Source organism: Amphiprion ocellaris, chromosome 14 (genome assembly GCF_022539595.1).
Source record: "Amphiprion ocellaris isolate individual 3 ecotype Okinawa chromosome 14, ASM2253959v1, whole genome shotgun sequence".
NCBI lineage: Eukaryota > Metazoa > Chordata > Actinopteri > Pomacentridae > Amphiprion > Amphiprion ocellaris.
Window position 1 is genome coordinate 27,577,860 of NC_072779.1, and position 21,113 is coordinate 27,598,972.

The 21,113-nt window shown below is 39.2% G+C and overlaps 1 protein-coding gene across 3 annotated transcripts in view; it reads right to left on the reverse strand.

Annotated features, from left to right (window-relative positions):
- Positions 1-3,273: 3,273 nt before the first annotated feature.
- LOC111584424 (RAC-beta serine/threonine-protein kinase-like) overlaps positions 3,274-21,113 on the reverse strand; it is a 54,940-nt gene continuing 37,100 nt past the window's right edge. For all 3 annotated transcript variants that reach the window (XM_035940650.2, XM_055017081.1, XM_023293581.3), the window contains 7 exons: positions 14,006-14,074; positions 13,747-13,869; positions 11,151-11,279; positions 8,943-9,157; positions 8,767-8,854; positions 7,224-7,326; positions 3,274-7,107 (listed from right to left, as the gene is read on the reverse strand). In XM_035940650.2, coding sequence (XP_035796543.1) covers positions 7,028-7,107; positions 7,224-7,326; positions 8,767-8,854; positions 8,943-9,157; positions 11,151-11,279; positions 13,747-13,869; positions 14,006-14,074 — 807 coding nt within the window. In that variant the 3' untranslated portion in view covers positions 3,274-7,027. The remainder of the gene's footprint in view (positions 7,108-7,223; positions 7,327-8,766; positions 8,855-8,942; positions 9,158-11,150; positions 11,280-13,746; positions 13,870-14,005; positions 14,075-21,113) is intronic.

Sequence of the window (21,113 nt, forward strand, 5' to 3'; positions counted from 1 at the left end):
TGGTAAAAATATGTCCTCTCCACAATTCCTTCAAACCAAATCAACCGAAGCATCATTTGCCTTCATATTTATCACATTTCAAGTTATTCTGAAGAAGAAATTTGTTTGAAAACGTGAAGTTCACGTTACTGCAGCCTTCATGAATTTTAGATGCTTATAATGCTGTTCCTGCTCTGAAATGCACATCATGGTAAAACATTTCGTCTCTGCAATTCCTTCAAAACCAAATCAAATTAAGCATCATTTGCCTACGTATTTATGACATTTGATGAAGTCATTCTGAAGAAGACATTTGTTTAAAAACATGAAGTTCACGTTCCTGCAGTCGTCACATGAGTTTCGGATGCTTCAAATGCTGTTCCTGAGCTGAAATGCGCACTTTGGTAAAATATGTCTCTGCAATTCCTTCAAACCAAATCAATTTAAGCATGACTTGCTTTAATATTTATCATATTTGAAGTCATTCTGAAGAAGAAATTTGTTTGAAAACATGAAGTTCACGTTACTGCAGCTTTCATGTGATTTTTGAATGCTTATAATGCTGTTCCTGAGCTGAAATGCACACTTTGGTAAAATATGTCTCTGCAATTCCTTCAAACCAAATCAATTTAATCATCATTTGCCTTCATATTTATCACATTTCAAGTCATTCTGAAGAAGAAATTTATTTGAAAACATGAAGTTCACGTTATTGCAGCCTTCACATGAGTTTTGAATGCTTATAGTGCTGTTCCTGAGCTGAAATGCACACTTTGGTAAAATATGTCTCTGCAATTCCTTCCAACCAAATCAATTTAAGCATCATTTGCCTTCATATTGATCACATTTCAAGTCATTCTGAAGAAGGAATTTGTTTGAAAACATGAAGTTCACGTTACTGCAGCCTTCACGATTTTATACGCTTAAAATGCTGTTCCTGAGCTGAAATGCGCACTTTGGTAAAATATGTCTCTGCAATTCCTTCAAACCAAATCAATTTAATCATCATTTGCCTTCATATTTATCACATTTCAAGTCATTCTGAAGAAGAAATTTGTTTGAAAACATGAAGTTCACGTTACTGCAGCCTTCACGTGATTTTTGAATGCTTATAATGCTGTTCCTGAGCTGAAATGCACACTTTGGTAAAATATGTCTCTGCAGTTCCTTCAAACCAAATCAATTTAAGCATGATTTGCCTTCATATTTATCATTTTTGAAGTCATTCTGAAGAAGAAATTTGTTTGAAAACGTGAAGTTCTCGTTACTGCAGCCTTCATGAATTTTATGCGCTCAAAATCGTGTTCCTGAGCTCAAATGCGCACTTAGGTAAAATATGTCGTCAACGCGATACATTCAAACCCAATCAACGTATGCAACATTTGCCTTCATATTTATCACATTTGTTGAAGTCATTCTGAAGAAGGAATTTGTTTGAAAACATGAAGTTCACGTTACTGCAGCCTTCATGAATTTTAGATGCTTCAAATGCCGTTCCTGAGCTGAAATGCACAAGTCAGCTTTAAATGAACCAACCAAATCATTTAAAATCACTGAGTATTTTTTTTTTTTTTAATATACTGATTATACTAATAAAAAAAATTATGTGCGTGTCATGTGCTGTGGATTAGTCGGTCAGCCACAGAAAGACTACCAGAAGATTTTGTTTCTCGTTTACTCCAACAGGACCTGAACGCAGCGTAGTAAACGGTGGATGTCTGCTGCAGCACGTGAGACAGGCCGTGAAGGCGTGGTCGCTCCCGGCAGCACGTTCCCTGCTGGGGGAGAGCTGTGCAGCACCTCGACTCCCGTGTGTCTGGTCCAGCAGAGGAACTCAGCGTTTACCTGGTTACATAACGATGCAATTCTTCCATTGTCTGAACATGACATAACTTAGAAAGCTCCACTCTACAGCCACTTAATACGCAAGAGTCTTGGTAGTGCACTGACAGGGAGTTTTGTAAGTGTGGACAGAATAAAAAAATAAAGCTCAAAATGTCCTGCAATTTGCATTCTGGTGGATATAAGAATCCGATTTTTACTCTTACTCTTCTGCAGTTCCAGCCCCTAGCGATGAACTTTTTAGGGGTGATCAAGGATTTAGATTTCAATGTGCAGATAGTTTTTGTTATTAACATCTTAATGTTGTTAATTGAATATTGTAGATATTACAGTTTCCTCCGTGTTTATGTATTGTTTTTAGGAACAAAAGCTCACATTTAAAGGTACCATAAACTCCCAAACAGTAAAACCAAATCATGTTGTCAAAACCAGGTATTGGTCTGAAAAGAAAACAATAATTTTACTGTGTTTTAGTGCTGAAATTCACTGAAAAATCTACATTTTTTGGTAGTCTGTTAACTACCTTAGATTCTTCCAGGAAGTCAGATTTTCTTAAATATCATTTAAATAATTTATGTATAATGTAACCATGTTCTGCATCCTCTGAGTGTGCATTACATGTGATTGTAAATTTCCAATGCCACATCTAAATAAATTTTCACTTTCACTGACAAAGAGAGATGCTCCTCCTATGGTCTTGAAAACACTTCCAAAATTTTGTTAAGTACACTGTATGACAGCGTAAAAAAGGTGGTTCCACTTTCATTAACACATCGCAACCACATAGCTGCTCTGCCTGCTCAAGACCAGCCTGGTGAGCACAGTTGAGTTCCAAGTGTTGTACCTTTGCATATTCTCATACGAGTGAGCTACCACAAGATCAGGTGTCTCCTCCTCAGGCAGACGACTGACAATATTGTGAGCATAACTGTCAACTCATTGTATGCATTGGTGTTAAATGTTCTGCAAACAATGTTTTCTGTCTGATCATTGAGTGAAAAGTGAGGAAAACCATGCAAACTCTGGAGCTGAGTGAATATATTTGAAGGTTGTGACCTCAGCCTTTGCAGTCACAGAACATGGCTGGCAGAACAACTGCTGCAAAACTTTTAAATTTAAAAACCAATGTACAGTGCTGAGCAAAAGCATTTGCCTCTCCACATAAATCTTCTATTTTTGCATATTTGTCAGACTTAATGTTTGAGATCATCAAAATAATTTAAATGCAAGACAAAGATACCCCAAGAAAACACAAAATGCACTTTTAAATGATTTATTGATGGAAAAATGCTGTCCAGCCCATTTTGTCCTATGTGAAAAAGTCATTACCCCCTTAGCTACCAATCTACCAAATGGCCAAATTCATTTTTCAATTGAGTTCAATTTCTCCACTCCTGACCAAAAAGAACATAAAGGTTTGTCCAGCATTTGCTAAAAAATATCAAGATGAGCTCCAATTCAATTTCAATTTTATTGATATAGCACAAATTACAGGTCAAATTGTCTGAAGACGTGGTACAGAACCCATATGCCTGAACCTCCAGAGCAAGCCCAAAGGCGACAGTGTCAAGAAAAATCACCCTTTTAACTGGGAAGAAACCTTGAGCAGAACGAGCTCTTCATGTGGGGGGACCCATATGTCTGCTGGCCGGTGGGTTGAGAGGGACAGAAGAGGTAGAGGGGTAGAAAGGTAGAGAGGTAGAAGGGCAGAGGGGTAGAGATGTAAAGAGGTGGAGAGGGGGAGGGATGGGAGAAGAGGAGGGTGGGGAACAAGGAACACACAATTGGATACATGCATGAAAAGATAAATGATACAAAGTACAAGCAAACATTGAAATTGATTCATAAGTTTACTGTTATGTTGTAAGGCTCTGGCAGTAAATATACTACATATATAGCTGGTAGTACAATTGAAACAGTATATAGATGAGCACATCAAGTATAGTGAGGGCGATGCAGAGTAGACTGGTGGAAATGGGCAGCTGGAAGCAGTGGGCTGGTGGAAGGTCAGCAGCAGCATCCCACAGTGGACGTGATGGAGACTAAGCCAGTTGGTGGGACAGCAACCGCAGACCTGAAAGCATCCAGCTCTGGGACCAGGTACACTCAGAGAAAGGACACAGGGGGAAACAGAGTGAGTACACCACGACTTTTGGGACTGTGGACTGATGAGTCAAAGATGGAACTTTTAGAGGACATGGGTCTGTCACATCGGGTATAAAGCTAATACTGCATTCTACAGAAGAACATGACACCAACAATGAAACAAGCTATTTGGTTTCATTGTTGGTAGTGTCAGTGTGATGGTTTGAGGACCTGGACTTGTTATAATTTATGGAGCCATAATTTCTGTTCTCTATCAGAAAATCCTCTTGGAGAATATCCAACATCAGTTCATGGGCCAAAGGTCAAGCACAAATGGGTTACGGAGCATGACAAAAGACCCAAACCACACAAGCAAGTCCACCTCTAAATGGTTCAAAAAGAACAAAATGAAAGTTTTACAGTGGCTAAATCCAAGTCCAGACTTCAATCCAGTTGAGATTCTGTAGCAAGACCTTAAAGGGATCATCCATGATTGATAACCATTTATAATGTGGCTGAATTAAAACAATGCTGCTGAGAACAGTGGGCCAAAATTCCTCCATGGAGATGTAAAAGACTGATCACAAGCTATCAAACATTTAACTGCAGTTGTTGTTGCCAAGAGTGGCCCAACCAGTTATTAGGCTTAGGGGAGCAATTACTTTTTCACAGGGGCGATACAGGTTTTCAATTTTCCAAGTTAGTTAGGTGATCTGGAACATTAAAGTCTGGAAATTTTGCAAAAACAAGACATCAAAAAGGGGGCCAATACTTTTTACCAACACTGTATGTCTGCAGCAGGGTTTAAAAGTTGTCTTAAAGTAGCATTGGAAAGACACCTGGGCCTATGTATAATCAATTTGTTGTGCCTGTAGTTACACTAACAGCAGAGAAAGCAATTAGCAAGGCTGAGTATGTGGCAGACAACAGCCAATTTTTCAGTTCTACCTTTTGTGATCTCAGATTTGCTGATAACATCTGAAATATTGAAAATGATTCAGACACAAACATGATGTTTTAAGACAGTTAAAAGTTGTATTGGATCATTCCCTTTCCGAATTACATTCCTATGAATGTCTATACAAATAGAAATTAATTGCTTGAATAATGAAACGGATAATACATGTATCATTTTCAACCATTATGAATTTTCATAATATGAGAATATCTGTGAAGGAGATACAATAAGGATGATGAAAAACAGCATAGTGAGAGTTATACCAGAAGAAAAACTAGACAAAGCTAAAAAATAATGGAAATTGTGTAAAAATGTGGTAGGTTCTGTAAGCAACATTAAGTTTTGAAGGTTGTCTGCACCAGTTCTTTTTTATTATGGGTGACTCAACAGTGTAGCACAAATATCATGTTGGGCAAATTTTAATGCATGGTATTACACTCAGTGTTACAAATCACAAAGATGCACTCATCCACCTAATGTTAATATGGCCAAGGTGAAGAATTGAATTGATTAAAAGATATCTTTGCACCATTGAACTCAAACTCAACATTTACAATGAACCATGTTCTTGATGCATCTAGTGGCACACTGACGTGAGAATCAGCTATAGTTCAGATGTAACACTGTTATCAAAGAAAGATTTAGGATAAAAATGACAAAGATGACTCAGATACCAGGAGGACATTAAAATGTGTGAAGTCTCAGCAACAGTTTAAAACTTGTAAAATCTCCAATAAATTAAGTAAAAGATGGTGAGTTCTGATCTGAGGAAAGTTTCATTAAAAGGCTACAATAATAAGATCGAACATTTGTGGGTGAACTGGAAATATTACTCAGTTAACTTTGGAGGCTAAGAGAGGAAAGACAATACATCTAAACATGTTTGATAGTGCTGTGAATTCAGCTTTGGTGATAAAACAAGCCTCAGGTTTTTCTTAACATTTTTCGACAGTACTGCTAATACATCATCTGGCTAGTATTTTGCTTTTGGTACTTAATTTTGAGTGTTTCTATAGTTTTTATTTAACAACAAAAGTCAACATTCTGAAATGTTCTAAAATGTGGTATACTTAAATACAAAGCTGTACAAAAACTTGGTTGTATGTAAATAGTATAAAACTGGCCAATCTCAGAAGACATTTCATGACAGATTTTGGTAAATGACACAAGTTTGGATTCTCAGGGTGACAGACACAACCTGACAACACAGAAAACATACAGCTACATTATAAACATAGGTCATCTGAAAGTAATTAGCTTTGCTTTAAATCACGAAGTACTGAATGAACCTCCTAAAATCAGATGGATTGTGTGTATTTTTCTGATCAAGAAAAATCAAAAATGGGTCAGATTTGAGAGGAGGTTGTACAAAATAACATATACAGCTTATACATGAAGGTGTTCCCAATTACCGTTAATTGCTGTCACCCTTGACAGATCTGCTTACAAAAGATAATATTCTGGGATGAGAACAAACCAATATACAAGGAATTTGTTTTCATTGCATACAGTTTAAAACTTTCATTTCACTAGATTTTTTTTCATGATAACATTTTGATCATCATGTGTTATGCATTTGCTTGTTCTTCATGCACAACTGACAATCGTTATATAAAGATACACAAAACTTATTCCCTCACAGGCTCACTCTGATTAAAGAATTCAGTCTGAATTTTGTTGCCCCCTATTTTTCAAGACACATGCACACAAACGCATGCACGCACGCACGCCTCTGAAGAAGAGCACTTGAAAATATCATGAAGGAACTGTATGGCATTTAAAAAAAAGACTATAAAAAGACAAGTGTCTAAAATGTTTGGTGGCTTGAAGTGAAAACGCAGCAGCTGTGTTGCTGAGTTGTGCCAAGGGAGGTACTGAAGTCTAATTTGATACAGTACAGCCACTGTGACCAGGCTTTGTTGGTAGTGTGTACGAGGGGCGTTCTACACAATAACATGGCCACCAGCCAAGGCACTTAGATCCTGTGGCACACCAAAATGCCAATAAAGATGGAGGTTCTGCTTTTCAGTTTCTTGTTTTGTTTTGCTTTAATTGTAGGGGATGTGGCCAAGATATGTATTTCGGGGAGTGTGTGTGTGTGTGTGTGTGTATGTGTGTGGGTGGGTGGGTGGGTGGGGGGTGGGGGTTGTTCCAGAGATGCCATCACTCTCTTATACTAGCAGAATAGGAGAACTGAGGGAAATGTGCTTCCTGGCTGGGGTCCTCACAGTCAAGGCTATTATCTGTAAGAACAAGCCAGCAGAAGTCAGTGGTCACGTTCCTGCCAAAAAACTTGACCTTGATCAGTGACAGTGTTGGATCAGTAATGACAGCTACACCACAGTCAGGGAGTACTTACACTTGTCTGGGGGAGTGAGTGTGATGGTCTGCGCTGTGAACTCCTCATCAAAGTACCGGGTGTCTGTCTCTGATGTCACTTGTGGTCTGAAGAGTGGGGTCAGCTGAGAAAGGAAGCAGAAAATATTGATAAACTGACCATTCTCTTGGGAACATGCTGGACTGATTAAGTGCCTACAAGTAGATGAGGATCTGAGATGCAAGTGGCATAGTTCGTGTCTCCACTACAGGGTAGATCACATCCCTATCATCCAACACCAACACTGGAAGGGGTCTGCAAACTGTTGGAAATTTGCATCCTGGGGTTTTTCTAGGTGCTCCAGGAAACCCACATTCCAAACCTATATTCCCCCCCAAAAAAATGTATGACCAGGGGTGATTCTAAGGTGGGGGCCAGAGCCACCCCTGAAGTTTTATTGGTCACCTCTGAGGCCACCCCAGATCAGGTAAGATAAGTTAATTCACTGAAACTCTAATGTTCAAATTTCAGTAAATGCAACATTGGCTGTATAGGCTGTGTATAGCGGCAGTCAGTCAACTGTGGAGCCGTTCACAAGCTGAAGTTTAGTTCTGTTTGAAGGAGTCTTTTCTTTGAGTTTTATAAAACCTGGCAGTATCAGACAGCAGCAGGACAAATGTGAACACTTCCAAAGTGAGAGAGATCTGCACTTGTACACGTCTCAACACAACACAATGGTAACTTCATTAATTACATAATTATAAATTATGCCCGATATTGAAAGAGGACTGGTCAGGATCTAATGTTAAATGATACCATAGACCTTTTCACACCTCAGACAGGTGAGCTGCCACACACAGTTTATCTGCTGCAGGAAAATCATTTGCTGCACAGTTAAGTGAAGTGCTTAGCTAAGCTTAATATTACTTTACTGTTAAAATCTGATCCATTTACATATTCATTTTTTATTAGGCAGTTTTCTTTCACAACAGGGTACTTGGAGCAGTGACAATATCGTGTACAAGAATACATTACAAAATGTGACCTCTGTAATCAGTCAATTAACTACCAAAACATGACAACAGGTCAAATACAGAAGAAAACACATTTTAATTAACCATACGTTATTGTAATTTGATGAATTATCACATGGACATAATTAATATTGAAATCATCAATTAACTCTGGATGTGTCTTTAATAATATTCACAAATCAAAACTACTGGTGAATAGTCGTCTGATTGACTGTGATTGACTGGCAGCCTGCCTGGTACAGCTTCCAGCCTCCCCCACAAAAGTTTCAAGGGGTATATATGTATAAATACTACAATACTTGATATATTTGCATTAAACTAGTCATATAATTACTAAGAAGTTTTAATTGTGACTGCAACTGTATAAAGACATCTATCTAGTGCATTTCTTTGAACACGTAACCATTTTGTTTGTATGACCAAAGATGAAAAGCTAATGAACTCAGATCAAAGTTTCTGAAATTACAGATAACTATCTAAGCAGTCAGTCAGACTTACTTGTGTATGTAGTCAAACCTCAGTTTCTCTTCTCCAGTCTCAAAATGTCTTACCTTCTTCTGTTCCACATCCTGCCAGTTAATTGTGATGAAAAATTTATGACTCATTACTTCTTTTGCGTCATTGGGACCTCCACCTAACCTGTCAGAGCAAGCAAGATCACATGAGAATTAAGTGGTTAAGTATTTCCAAAATCAATTCATGCAGACTCATCAGTCTGGTCTAACACCTCTGTTTGGGGTCCTTCTTGAGCAGGCCAGCCAGGAGGGACTTGGCCTCAGGTGACAGGTTCCTGGGGAAACGGATCTCCTCCATAAGGATGAGCTCAAACAAACGCTCATGGTCCTGGTTGTAGAAAGGCAGACGGCCACACATCATCTCATACATAACTACACCCAGACCCCACCAGTCCACTGCACGGCCGTAGTCATTATCTTCTAGGACCTGAGGAAGAACACACATTACAATTTTTCAACTAAGGCTGTAAAAAGTGACTGAGTTTTCAGTTCTGAGTATTTATATTTCATACACATGACTTAAAGGTACACTTCTTCAATCCAAAGCTTCATTCTTCTTTTTAGCTTTGAACAATATTTTCCTACAGCCTTCGCATCAGCCATCATATTCAAAACCAGAGCATGTGAGTACAGAGCAGAATAAACCTTGAGCGTGTCAAAATTATGAGAGCAGCATAATTTAGACAAATAAAGGTGAGGATTTTTATGTACAAATAGTACCTCATCACTCAACAGACAAATGTTTGTGGAGTGGAACAGCAAGCAACCAAGACAAGCCAACCAGTGTCATATAAAACTTCAACCATCTCCTGTGAGGCAAGAAGCCAGTCTGGAGACAATATGAGCTTTGTGTTAAGTGTATTTTGCTCTTGAAGGTAGCCATAAGAAAATGTGTACACTGGGGCGATAAGGATATCAACGTGGTCTTCAGTAATACTCAGGTAGGCTGTGGTGTTTAACTGACATTCATTTGGGGGCCCAAAGTGTGTAAAAAAAAAAAAAAAAAAAAAAAAGTCCCTCAAACATAACACTGTCACTACAAGTCTGAATTGTTGATACAAGGAAGGATAGATCCATGCTTTTAAGTTGTTTATCTAGAATTCTGATTTTGCGATCTGAATGTCATCAGACCATGTCATTTATCTGATCTTAAATTTTCCAATTTTGCTAAGTCTGTGCTGTCTTTTCAGGACAATCCATCCATTTTCTTCCATTTATCCATGGGCACAGAGGCAGCAGGTGTAGCGGGTCATTTCAAAAGTCCCTCGAACCAGCCACACTTTCCAATTCCACAAGGGGACGCCCAAGTGGTTCCCCGGCAGGATGATATATATATAATCCCTCCAGCGAGTCCTGAGGCTATTCCAATGTCTCCTCCCAGCTGGCTATGCATGGAAAAGGCCCAAAGGAATTCCAGGAGACATCCTAATCAGGTGACCAAACCACCTCAACTGGCTCTTTTTCACTTGAAGGAGTAGCAACTCTACTCTGAGCTCCCTCCAAATATTCAAGCTCCTTCCTGAGCTGAGCACAGCTGCTCTATAGAGAAAAGTCACTTCACCTGCTTGTATCCACAACCTCATTCTTTCAGAGAACCATGGCCTTCAACCATTTTCTGTAAACCCTATCGATGGTTGCGCATGAAAATCCCAGTGGAGCAGTGTCTGCAATACTTGTACTAGCCTTTCTAGCTCCAATAAATGTGCAAAGTCACTAAAATCACCATTCTTCCTGACTGTGATGCTTGGTTTGAACAGCAGCAGATCCTCTTGGCCATGTCGACATGTCTACATGAATTGACTTTCTGTTACATGATTAGATAATTGCATACAGTTGAATAGTTGTGCCTAATGAAGTGGCTAGTAATTATAATTTATGTATTCCGCGTCTGTGTTCGCAGGCTGATAAACGGATGCATCCGCAGTTCTGTTCATACTACAATTGGGCTGCGTGGGTCAGCTATGCGCTGGTTGCATTTCTCCTTACATCGAACACAGAAAAACACAATGGGAAACAGCAGCTGGTTACAGATTACGCTGTAGCACTGTGTCAGCGATTATTTTTGAGGTATGCTGTGTACAGTGTGTGAGTATAGCATAAGATTTTTCATCTGAATTCTGACAACTACTTCAATTACAACTTTGTTAATGTTGGTGTGGATAGCTACGATTCTCCCCATACCAAACATATGTTTTTAAACACCACTTGATTTCCTGGCACATGTGCAGGTAGCAGACAGTCGAACACCCACAAATTGTGGGCTGCACACAGACAGCTCACACAGATTCTTGCGGACTTGGGGGGAGGCACAATATTTATGTCACCTGTACGCAAATGCTGAAAGCATGAACTGGCCTTAAGTATGTGGTGGAGACATTAAACATGCAGGACAATGTGACTGTTTTTAATCTGTGCCTTACCTCAGGTGCCAGGTATTCAGGAGTTCCACAGAAGGTTTTCATGGTTGCGTCTGGAGTAATGCCTTCTTTACAAAGGCCAAAATCAGTGATTTTAATGTGTCCATCTTTGTCCAGCATCAGATTCTCTAGCTGAGGCAGAAGAAAGCAATATACAAATCAGACCTCAGTCAATTGACAGACTATTCATATAATTACAACAATTCTAAAAGACAGAATTAGGTTAAAGATATAACTAGAAATTTTTTTTGAAGAAATGCTAAATGTGTGCCAAGTATGTCGCAAACCCTGGTCAGCTCCTTTGAACATGTCAGAGCTTTTACTTTGAAAGCGTAGCGCATTTCAAAGAATCCTGTTGACTCCTTGTCAATACAAGTGTTTTTTGTGAAACATGAAATTGAGACATTTTAAAAGTAATAATGATAGTAGTAATTATTTACATCCATGTTGCAATAGATCTGCTCACTAAGCTCTGCTTCTGGTAATGGAATTATTTAGAAAGTGAACCAGATCCAGATCCAGATAATTTGTCCATCAACACTTGCACAGAGACAGACAGAAGAACCGTTTGGTAAGCTCCTTTGAACATCGGGGAGATTTTGTTTTGATGGTCTAGCACAGGGGAAGGCATGAGGCAGTTTGTTAATTTGAAAAGTCAGTATATTTCAGAGTCTCTGATAATCCTTTTATAACATTTAAGAACCTTTATTTAAATAGTGTACTACATCTCATTGTATCTTGTTAACATTTTCTCAGTGAACTAGAGGCTTTTATTTCAAAAAGTGTGAACTTCCTTCTCTTGACCTTGTGAGACTCCTATTCCTTTTTTAAACAAAAAAAACAACATCTGTTATAGATTCTTAAACCACTATTAACTGGGAGAAACTCTTATTTAGAAGCTTAACCCAACAGATATGGAGGGTCACTAAAAAATATGTACTGCTGTTAGAGCACACATTGTTATACATTGCTGAGGGAGGTGGCCATGTTTGGAGTCCTTCTTTCTAGGTCCAGTATCAATCAGCCAGTCACCTGTGAGTGATTCCTGCCTTCCCCAAAGAGTTTGGGTGCAGAAAGAGGAACAGACACGCAGACTGAGCAACTAAAAGTAGTAAAAGTGCAGTAGGAAATGATGCATGATCAATGGGTATGACAGAAGCCTTGAGAGGATTGTTAAGTTATCAAAAGTTGATTTAGGAACTTGTTTGATTTAAGAACAATAACTGGATTGAGGCTGATGTCAGTGTATAAAGAGCTACCAAGTAAAGATGTCTTTAGTAAAGAGGCTACAACTGCCAGACTTCAAACATCAAGCTACTACTGAACCAGAGGCAACGTCAGAAGTGTCTCATGTAGGCTGAAGAGAAAAAAACTGGACTGTTGCTAAGTGGTCCAAAGTCTTCTGTTCAAATGAAAGTAAATTTTGCAATAAATTTGGAAATCAAGGCCTTACAGTCTGGAGGAAGAATGGAGAAGCACAGAATCCAACGTTTTTAAAAACAGTGTGAAGTTTCTGCAGTATGTAATGACTTGGAGTATCATGTCATCTGCTGGGACTGGCCCACTGTGCTTTATCAGGTTCAAAGTCCGGAGGGATTACAGAGCACTTTTTGCTTCCATCAAAATACAAGTTTTGGAAATACAGATTTCCTTTTTCAACAGGACTTAGCAACTGCCCACAGAGCCAAAACTACAACCAAATGGTTTGCTGACTTGATGTTACTGTGCTCAATTGGCCAGCCACCTCAATGAACCTGAACCCCATGAAGAATAAGATGAGAAACATCCGACCCAAAAATACAGACGAGCTAAAGGCCACTAACAAAACAACCTGGGCTTCAGTAACACTTAAGCAGTGCCACGATTAATCATCTCTATGACACAACCTATTGATGCAGTAACTCATGGTGATGGAGCCCCAACCAAGCACTAAGTGAATAAATGAACATACTTTTAAGAAGTTAGACTTTTCTGTATTGCAAATCCTTTGTTGGATTGATTTTATGAAATAATATAATAATTTGACATACTGGATTTCTGATTTTCATGAGCTATAATCATCTGAATGTAAAAAAATAAGTCAAAAGGTATAAATATTTCCTCTTTACATGTATGCAATACAGACTATATGAGTCTTTTTGAATTAAATTCTGAAAAACTTTTTTTTTTTTTTAGATTATTTTAATTATTTGAGATGTACCTGTATGTACTCTGCAAATGAAAAACAAAGTGACTTGACTGATCTTCACAACACTATTTCAGTATATAAAGTGCACGTTCAAGCTTGTGCACATGTGAGGGGGAAACAGACAGGAAATACAAGGGGCACTGGCCCCTGTGGTCTGTGAACGAAATGTAACCCCACTGCACAATCCAAATCCTTTGCAAAACTCAAATTTTCACTGTAGTAGATTGCTACCCCAGACGTTGCTGAAGTAGATTTTGAAAATGGTAAAGCATAGAGGGAGAGTAGAAAGCTGCACAAAATGAGTGGGCAATGATAGGCTTAAACTGACATCATAAAAAGATGCCCCACCCTACATTCTTTCCATAATATATACAATTTTTTTTAGAACTTTTGGATGTGATGTGTATTCACCTTCAGGTCACGGTAAACCACATCACGTGAATGGAGGTACTCAAGTGCTGAAACAATCTCTGCACCATAGAAGCGTGCCCGTTCTTCTGTAAACACTCGTTCTCGTGACAGGTGAAAGAAGAGCTGAAAGAAGGGAGAGCAGCAAAGGTCAAACACTTACTGACCATTAATGAAGATCTGAGTGTGTATGGCATGCTATGACAGCAAGTGACATTAGTGTATCTCCATGTGACAGTAATATGAGCATGCGAGGTCTCACCTCGCCTCCATTGGCATATTCCATTACAAAACAGAGCCGGTCATGGGTTTGGAAGGCATATTTCAGTGTCTGCCAGAAAATATAACATTAGGAAAAAAGAAAGTCATTAAAAAATAAAACATCAAGACATGTACAGGTAGTGAATCTCAGCAGTACTACAATGCAACTCTTTACTATCAAACGAAAATGCAGAAATCAAGTGAACCCAAAGAGGCTTGTGGCCAGTGTGATGAACCACCTTAAAACAGCTGGCAATCGAAAAAAAAACATTTTGCTTTCTGTTAGAGAGTGTAACATGCAGTGGTTTCAAATGACTTTGCAAACTATTGAGTTAACTACAGCATCACGCACCGCAACCGGACCAGGATGCAACATATGGTGAGTTTCCAGCTGCAGAGTCCAGTGTGTTTACCCGGAGCGGGCTGCAGCTCAATTGCATAACGTAGACTGGACTTCCACTTTATGCAAAGTCCATGCGGCGTGCGGGGAGCGCACGCATCGCGAAACTGTCCTCAAACATCTAAACTAGTCATCGGTGAACTAAAACGAGGACAGATTCAGCTACTGCACAGCTTATTTCTCGCCTCAAATGCTTTCAGAAATACTTTTTGCTGAAGTTTTCAAAATAAAAGAGAAAGTTGGTGGCCAAGCTGCTGTGTTTATCCGACACGTCACTATCAAGCTAAAAGCGCTGTCCCGTGACCACATAGTGGCCCGCTGAAGCTCAAGCGCTGTCATGTGACAATGTTGTGGCTCGTTAGTGACTGCCCACCATCCGCGCGATTTTCAGATGCGGCACGTTTACATGCGGGAAAAACGTATCTAGTGGACACACGGCTAAAGGCTATTGCGATTGATAACAAACAACAAAGAATGTGTTCTGTCAGCAGTATCACTAAAAATTTACTTCTTGTTAAAAATAGCCTAAACAAATGTTCCAGACTATTTTACAATCTGTAAATGAATTTAGTTATTTTGATGGCACCACACTGAGATAAAATACATGATTATCTGAACTACATATCACTCCAGTGGTCAAGTTTTAGGTAAAAATGCAGGAGGCGTAGGCTTAAACCTAAGCGAATGTCAGCGAATTGGTGTTTTAGTGTTAACATTTTATTAACCATAGAGAGTTTGTATCAAGTAGGAGTTGGTCCACGATTTTGAGAGAGCTACAAGTAGCAACACTGGAGGTCTGTTCTGATAAGCATATACTGAACGGACACTGCACTGGTTTCTATAACTGTAACTACTGCTGATGATAAAACGTGTTGAGTATTTTTTTTTTCTTTTTTTTTTGTCTGCATTTGTTCTCATTGTTTAACTCCACAAAAGGGGAGTCAACATTGTATGAGATCGATGCATATTTTAGTCTTGCAGCCAAATATTTTAATATTTAGTGCATGTGTGTGACCATCACCAGCCCTCCCTGAAAGCTAAGCAGACATTCTTTATTAGAATTCCCTATTATAAGCCAGGGAGGGCAGTGCTACACCTCAGTGATGTGTGGGGGAAACAAAGACTGGACAGGACGAACAGGGATAGAAATTAACAGGTGGTGCTATTGCAATTAAAGATTGTAAGGTGGTGTGTTATTCCCAATTACTAACTGTCCATCAAAAAAAAAAAAAATAAATAAATAAAAATTTGAAAAAAGAAAAGAAAACCAAACCAGCACAAAAGAAAAAGAAAATCAATAAATAAATAATTAAACAAACGGTACTGAGCACCATAATTGTGGATGTCTTGATAGTATAGAATAGAATAGAATAGGCCAGAAAAGGATACTAGTGCAAGAGAGAATGAGTTTAGGGTAGAGAGTCTGGAGAGATTCTCAGCACATTCTGGTGGGTCCCATCATTCGCTGAAATGGGACTTGGCAGTAGCTGGCGAGACCTGATCAAACATGCAAGTGTGAAGGACCCCGAAGTCCAGAACAGCAATCACGGCAAGGCAGGGCCAAGCCAACAGGGCACCCCTCCCCCCGGGCCGTAGGAGCCACAGGGCGGCGCCCCCAGAGAGCCACCGGGGCCACCGTGAACGACGCGACGTCTGATGATTGTCATGTTACGAGTTCATTCTGAGGAGGATGCAACTGTCTGAAACAAATTTTGTAACTCAATTAATAGTTGCTAACACATTTGGTCTGGAAAAAAAATTAGCGGACCGACTAACACTGCCATCCTGGGAGGGACTGTGTGTTGCCAGTATGGCCATAAGGCACTGTGCTTTAATAATATATTGTTCATGCAAGTATTGTCAAGTGGCTTGTCAAATCAGCCAAAAATGGCTCAATCCTGAGAATTTTCAGAATTCCCCAAGGACCATCTGGCCCATTTAAACAATTTCAAGCAAATGTGAGCAGCTTTGTCTAACACAGGGGTAGCCAACACGGCGCCCGCGGGCGCCTAGTTGCCCGCAGAGACCATGTGAGTTGCCCGCAGAGACCATGTGAGTTGCCCGCAACACGTTCTAAAAATAACACTAGTCACCATGAAATTCCTTGTAAAAATTATAGTTGCTGTTCTTTTTAAATCAAAAATACTTACATTAATGCAGATTTCAAATTACAATATTTATGATAATTTAAAAAAAAAAAAAAATGTCGTCGGTGTAAATGAACTTTGACCTTGTCCGAGTCAAAGTTCACTGCGCATGTCAAACCACCACGTCACTCTTTGCTGAAGCTTCCGGGCGCAGACACTTTGGGAAGCTAGATGTGGTTTTTACCCCGAAAACATGACAGAGAAGTGAAAGAGAAAACACTATTTATTCACGACTGGGAGGAAGAGTTCTTTTTCACGACAGTTAAAGATAAATGTATGTGTCCTATTTGCGGGGCGACTATTGCGTCGGCAAAGCGGCACGTGGAGAGACGCTACTTTAGCCGCCACAAAGATTCCGTGCTAACTAGCCACCTGGTAGCGCACATAGACTGTATGCGCACTACGGACAGGAAAACCCGGGACTTAAAGGCAGCTTTGGCATCTACTACACGGCAAAAAGTTTCTTCATGGAGAAAAATGTACCATTAGAAAGGCTTGTTTCAGTGACGACGGACGGGGCTCCTCCATGACGGGTCGGTATGCAGGCTTCATTGGACGATGCAGAGGTGATCCAGACTTCCCAACATTCCTACATTACCACTGCATCATTCACCAGCAGGCCATATATATGTACAAAACTGGCCAGATTTGATCATGTGATGACTCCTGTCGTGAAGATCATAAATGGTTCCAAAGCCAAACAATCAGGACATTGAAGGTGCTGCTGGAGGAGCTGTCAGCTGAACATGGTGACCTGTTACTACACACAGAAACCCCATGGATCAGCAGGGCACCAGTTTTGCAGTGTTTTTTGTCACTGTTAGCCCAAATCAAAGAGTTGATGCAATCCAAAGGGGAAGACACCTCACTGCTTGAGGACACTGAGTGGATTCTTGCCCTTGCATTTTTAATGGACATCACTGGGAAACAGAACCATCTGAACTGTGAGCTGCAAGGTAAAGGTAAGACATGATAAGCTCTGCAATGCCAGGCTTCCCACTAACACACATTTACAGACAAAGAAAGAGGTAACATGTTGTCATTCAAAACACCGTGCCATTACACAAAAATGTGCAAAATAATTAGTTGAAAACATGTAATGATTTGTTGTTATGATCTGTTAAAAATGTTGCAGTGCTGGTGAAAAATGCTGGTGATTAGTACTAATGTGATAGGATTCATTTCAAAATGTGAAAGAGTGGATTTTTTTTCTTACATAACAGATAATTTGTACAAACATGAGACAGAGTTCATGAATTGTTCAAAAATGTTACAAAGGTAGTAGTTTGTACAAATGAAGCATGATTTGATGACAGTTAATGATTTAATAAAAATGTTAGAAGTGATAATTTGCACAGAAATGTAACTGGTGTGATTTTGAACAAAATGCTGCAAATATGCGGACTCATACAAAACTACCAAGAAAGATATTTACAAAAGTTTCAGAGATGGGATATCTCTGACTTTTAAATATTGGAACAGATTTCCATATATGTGTGTGTGTGTGTTTCCTACCGTCATTGTTGTGGAAATCGTCGTGAATAATTATTGTAAGGAATAATTAACATGTGATCAGTCTTTTTACATATTATTTTCATTATTATTATTGTTTAAAGATGATGGCGCACGTTTGCTATTGAAGAAGTTTGTATCAAACAAGGTGCCCTTCGTACTACTCAGTACCCTTGAAGTTGCTCTCAGGTTCAAAAAGGTTGGTGACCCCTGGTCTAACACAATGGTGCACTTACCAGATGGCCTCCTGTATCACCTCTACGCCATGTGAAAAACTCTCCTCTTGGTATACAGTGCTGTGCAAAAGTATTTTCCTCCCTATAAAACTCTGATTTTTGCATATTTCTCAGACTTAAATGTTCTAGATCATCAAACTAATATTTACATTTATTGAATATTAGACAGACATAACCCACAAAACACAGAAGATTGTTTTTAAATTATGGTTTATTGAAGAGTTACTGAAAATCTATATCACCCCTGTGAAAACGTAATTGCCTCCCTAAACCTAATAACTGGTTGGCCTACCCTTGGCAGCAACACCTGCAGTTAAATGTTAGCCATAGCTTGTGATCAGTCTTTTACATCACCATGGAGGAATTTTGGTCCACTCTTCTCTGCAGAACAGTTTTAATTCATTACACCACATTAGATGGTTTCGATCATGAATGGCCCTTTAAAGGTCTTGGCACAGCATCTCAATTAGATTCAAGTCTGGCTTTTGACTTGGCCACTTGTACACTTCGACTCATCAGTCCACAGGATGTTATTCCAAAAGCTGGGGCTCATCTAGATATTTTTTTTTGCAAATGCCGGACAAATTTTTATGTTCTTTTTGGTCAGGACTGGATTGAGCTTCACAAGAATGCCAACAATTGAGGACATCCACACATTACTTAAAGAATGTGACATTAGCTATTTTGGTACCATATATAAAAAAACTCAGCTGGGTCTCCAGTGCACACGGTGTTGGCTTTGGTTGTGTTAATAAGCAGACGCAGATGCTTTGCAAGGTCGCTGTAGGATGTCAGCACAGACTGCAAACCTTCAGGTCTACCACCAAAAATTGTGATGATATCAGCGTACTGAGCCTCTCTGATGAATTTTCGAAGGAATTTTGTCCTGGCTTTGAACCTGCATATATAAAAAAAATACCCATCATACTGTAATCTGACTGGAACGGTGAAGATACCGTCAACTGTGCTTCTGTAGTTGAAAACAAACACTGTGACTCGGGATAGATCTATTCCGCAAGCAATTTTAGCCTTTGCAGGATCACATGCACAAAGATTTTGAAAACAACCCTCAGTAGAGAGATGCCTCTATAGTTTCCATATTGGATTCTACCACCCTTTTCGAAAAATACAGTGATAATTGCGTCAATCCATGCCATTGGAATTATCTTAGTGCTAAGGATGATGTCAGGGCCCCAAATTGCGAATAAAATGGTCGGATATGCGACCTTTTTGTTCAAGTGTGCAAGCATTATGCAAGTGAATTAGGCTGATTTGGTGCCCCTTCTGGTAGCTACTGCACAAATTATTGTGGTTGAAAATGGCACTATTCCTTCCACACTGACTCAGTCTCTCCATGCCTGACGTGTAAAACAGTCAATTTAACTGTTACCATGCTCCAATGGCAAAACAATGTACAGCCGACATGATAAAGTACTGAAGAGAGAGGAGGAGGTGGGATGAGAGGGTGAGGTCTGACACACCTGGTGATAAATGTTCAGATGCAGGCACAGAGATCTCGACTGAGTCACTTGAAGGGAAAAAGTAGCCCCCACATTCTGCTCACAGAAAATTCTGCTAATAGAAAACAACGCATGTCAATAAAAATGACTCCATATCAACTTGAGTAAATCGGCGCAGAACACTCTTTGCACTGTTTCCCAAAAATTTTTGGTCCCAGGCCTGGCAGAGTATGCCATAGCCAGCATGTGTGTCATTTAGGTACCATCGGTAAAATGTAGAATCTAACGATATGCATGTTTAGTGTTTAGGCTGTGCCCAGTTTATGACTGATATCAGATAAGGGCTGGTGAAAAAATAAATATTTTGTAGATTAAAATGTTTTATAAGTATTACAAATATTTTTCACTGTTACTTATATTCACTGTTATTTATACTGTATATTTGTAAATAGATTGACGACTTTTTTGTTCCATAATGCTCAGGATCTTTCAAAAAATTTAGAATGACTGTCTTACTGCGTCCAACCTCAGCAGCAATGGCACACTGCGAGAGGCCTTGCTTATGCAGCTCGACGATCCGACCACGTTCAAGAAGAGAAAGCTTCTTAGGTTTAGCCATCAGGAGGGCATGACCGTGTGAATGCCTGACAGAAAATGAGAATTTTGAGCAGATTTGGGCTTTTATAGCCTGTGGTCTTAAGCTTTTGATCAGCTGATAAACAGCCTATTTCAGTTTACTTGTTGTTTTCAATAAATGACTTTTTCAAAGTGCTTTTTGTCTCACTCCCACTTCTGCTTTTGCATATGGTAGCTCTACTTAAAACCTCATTAAGATCCAAATGTGTAAAAGGTAAATTCTAGCTATTTTTCAACTAGTCTTAAGATTTTGATCAGGTCTGTATATATACATACACACACACACACACACACACACACACACACACACACACACACACACACACACACACACACACATATATTGTTATATATATATATGTTACATATTGTATATATATTGTTGAGATACATGGAGGTATGAGATCCCAGAATCAGCCACAAGCGTGAGACTCTGGCAGAATAACAGAAAAATAAGGGAACATTGTGATATTATAACCTGTGATTTATGATCAAATTATGCCATAACCCAATGAATGTGTTTAAGCTAACTCAAATGTCTATTTTTATCATCTTTGTTTAAGAAGTAACCAAGTCAGAACAGCAACTCACTGTGAAAAGTGATGTTTTTGATTAATATAGGGAACTGATGCTTTATGAAATGGAAATGCTTTTAAGAGTTTTGATTACTATGAAACTGAGATGTTTTAGAAGGAGTTTTGATCTAAGAGGTTATTAA